We start from the raw sequence: 2,500 nt of genomic DNA, 5'->3' as shown, positions 1-2,500 counted from the left end.
GTTTCAATTAGATCGGACCGGTGGTTGTCGAGAAACAGTGGTCACACACACACACACACACACACACACACACACACACACACACACACACACACACACACACACACTGCTGGAATTATAGATAGATGAAGTGATTCCAAGATTCATACATTTGTGTTTTAAAATGTTTAATTGTACAAACTTTCATTTAGACCCGAAGACGGCTGAGATGACGGAAGTGGATACTGGGGCTGTAGGAGAGGCAGAATGGCTGGGCCCGGCTCGGAGATTGGCCGAGAACCCTGCCAATATTGTACTACTCTCGGACAACCAACTCCAGGTATGTCGTTAAGCCTTGTGGTGTTGAAATGAACAAAACTAGCTTCACCTCTCAAAAAGCTTAAAAGTTCATTTTAACTTGCAGGCAGTGCTGGAAACCAAGTTGAGTGACCTGAAATGTGTTATCAATGATAACAAACAAGCTGAGGCTCTGCAAGATGGCTGCCAACAGCTGCTGGATGATCGTGATCGGCGGCGTGAGACACTGCAGCTTCTGCAACTGATGAGAGATAGTAAGCAACAGGATGAAGGTAAATTTTTATTTTATTTTAATGTGTTCATGTTGGGTTTTCAAGTTGTTTTGTAATGTGGTTTCTTCTAAAAATTTGTATTCTTTTCACCTTTTTTCATTGTAAATGACTCGAGTTGTTACCTTCACCACCGAAGGTGGAAGGAGGTTATGTTTTCACCCGTCTGTCTGTTTGTCTATTTGTGTGCAGGATATATCAAAAAGTTGTAGACAGGTTGGGTGTTTGACAAGGACGAACTGATTACATTTTGGTGAAGATCCCGATCCGGCAACTAGAATTTTAAAAGTGATTCTTCACCATTGAGAGATGGTGCTAAACTAATATATCGCACTATACCTCAAAAAGTTGTGGACGGATTCGGATGAAACTTGGTGGATATGTTGGGTGTGTGACAAGGAAGAGTTGAATCAATTTTGGTGAAGATCTGGATCTGGATACGATAATTATTTAATTTCCAAAGTGATTCTTCACCATTGAGAGATTGGGCCAAAAACGATTATGACTTTTTTTTTTAAATGAGCTGTTTTAATTACTGTACTTTTGGCATACAAGTTGATACCTTCACCCCCCCTCCCCCCTGGGAAGGTACAAGTCAATGCTTTAAAAATATTTGTTTTTCTCAGAAGTCTGGGCCTCGACCTGTCCTCAGAATCGACTTATCTATGGCTTAAGACATTGAATTTAATAATAAAAATTTTTTTTTGCAAACTGTTATATTTTCTGAAGTAAATTGTATAATTGTTAATTTAAAACACTGCAGCAAATTTCCACTTCATGTCGTGGATACGTTCATAGAAAGAGCAACAAGTGGCAGACGAGATATTCCCATGGACGTAGTGTTATAATGGGTTGGATGCGTTCCCAGGGCACATTTTCAGTCACCTTAACATAACTTTAACCTCATTTAACTACATATTAGAGACAAATATTAAACAAATCGATAAAGAACAAATGAAGTGTGCAAATGGCCAATGAAATGAATGGTTACAGGGGTACTCACCAAAATGTCAGAACAGGAGAGATGTGGTTGTGGAGTGGAGAGGTTACAGGGAGGGAGATGCAGGCTTTCATGTCTCAGATGGACTGCTCAAAGTTTGTGGGCTGGGAAGGTAAATGGGAGGTGAGCCCTGAGCGATTTATGACATTCCCCTCACCATTATCAGGCTTTTAGGTGACAAATCACGTGGCGAATCTCTGATCGAGCTCTCGAACAGGCCGTGCAGCAAATCCAGATTGGAGAAGTCGTCACCGAGATGGTGCGATCGGAGCGCTGGGGAAACACGAATATTTGTACGAAGACTAATCTTGTGTTGAGAAGAAAAAGAGTACAGAACTTAAAAATTTCAACTTCAAATGTTTTATATCAGTGTACATGTTATATCACTGTACTGTGCAGAAATCAGTGTCAGGAACGTTTGCCGATCGATTGCTTGTATTACAGGTGTTCATGCTTATCAAGGAGTAGTGAATTGTGACAAAATGTAATGTGCTATGGAGCCAGTGCTTTAATAATGATCCTGTAGCTCGTTTTTAGCCGTGTCGCGTTGCGAACGCTGGCTCTAAGAGAGCTCCGCGTTCTTGTTCTTGTTCTTGTTCTTGTTCTTGTTCTTGTTCTTCTGAAGACAAAACCTTTAGGATGTGGCTCTTGGACACATTTGTCCTTGTTAATACTGTACTTGAACGTGATAACAAACATGATGAAAAATGATTTATATTCTGAATTTATCCAAAAGGTCTTCCTACAAAGTAATTCAAATAATACGCACAAAACAGCTCATCCATCCATCAAATAATCTATGACTGGAAGTACCGAAGCTGGCGATGCATTGTATCAGCGAGGAATTAACACCTCTATTGTTCTGACTGACATCTTTTTGCCAATGACCATAGTTGATCCAGCTTTGTCTTGCACTCCAAAATCGACTTTTCTT

At 40.3% G+C, this 2,500-nt stretch overlaps 1 protein-coding gene across 1 annotated transcript in view; it reads left to right on the top strand.

Moving 5' to 3' along the window:
- DFFA (DNA fragmentation factor subunit alpha) overlaps positions 1 to 2,494 on the top strand; it is an 11,113-nt gene extending 8,619 nt beyond the window's left edge. The window contains exons 3-4 of the mRNA XM_085877657.1: positions 192 to 319; positions 404 to 2,494. Coding sequence (XP_085733783.1) covers positions 192 to 319; positions 404 to 625 — 350 coding nt within the window. The 3' untranslated portion in view covers positions 626 to 2,494. The remainder of the gene's footprint in view (positions 1 to 191; positions 320 to 403) is intronic.
- The last annotated feature ends 6 nt before the right edge of the window (positions 2,495 to 2,500 follow it).

Source organism: Eptatretus burgeri, chromosome 4, assembly GCF_056783735.1.
Source record: "Eptatretus burgeri isolate ZD-2024b chromosome 4, Ebu_testis_v1, whole genome shotgun sequence".
NCBI classification, from domain to species: Eukaryota; Metazoa; Chordata; class Myxini; order Myxiniformes; family Myxinidae; genus Eptatretus; species Eptatretus burgeri.
Note: the sequence above shows the minus strand (reverse complement) of the source record. Positions and strands in the feature narration are given on the sequence as shown.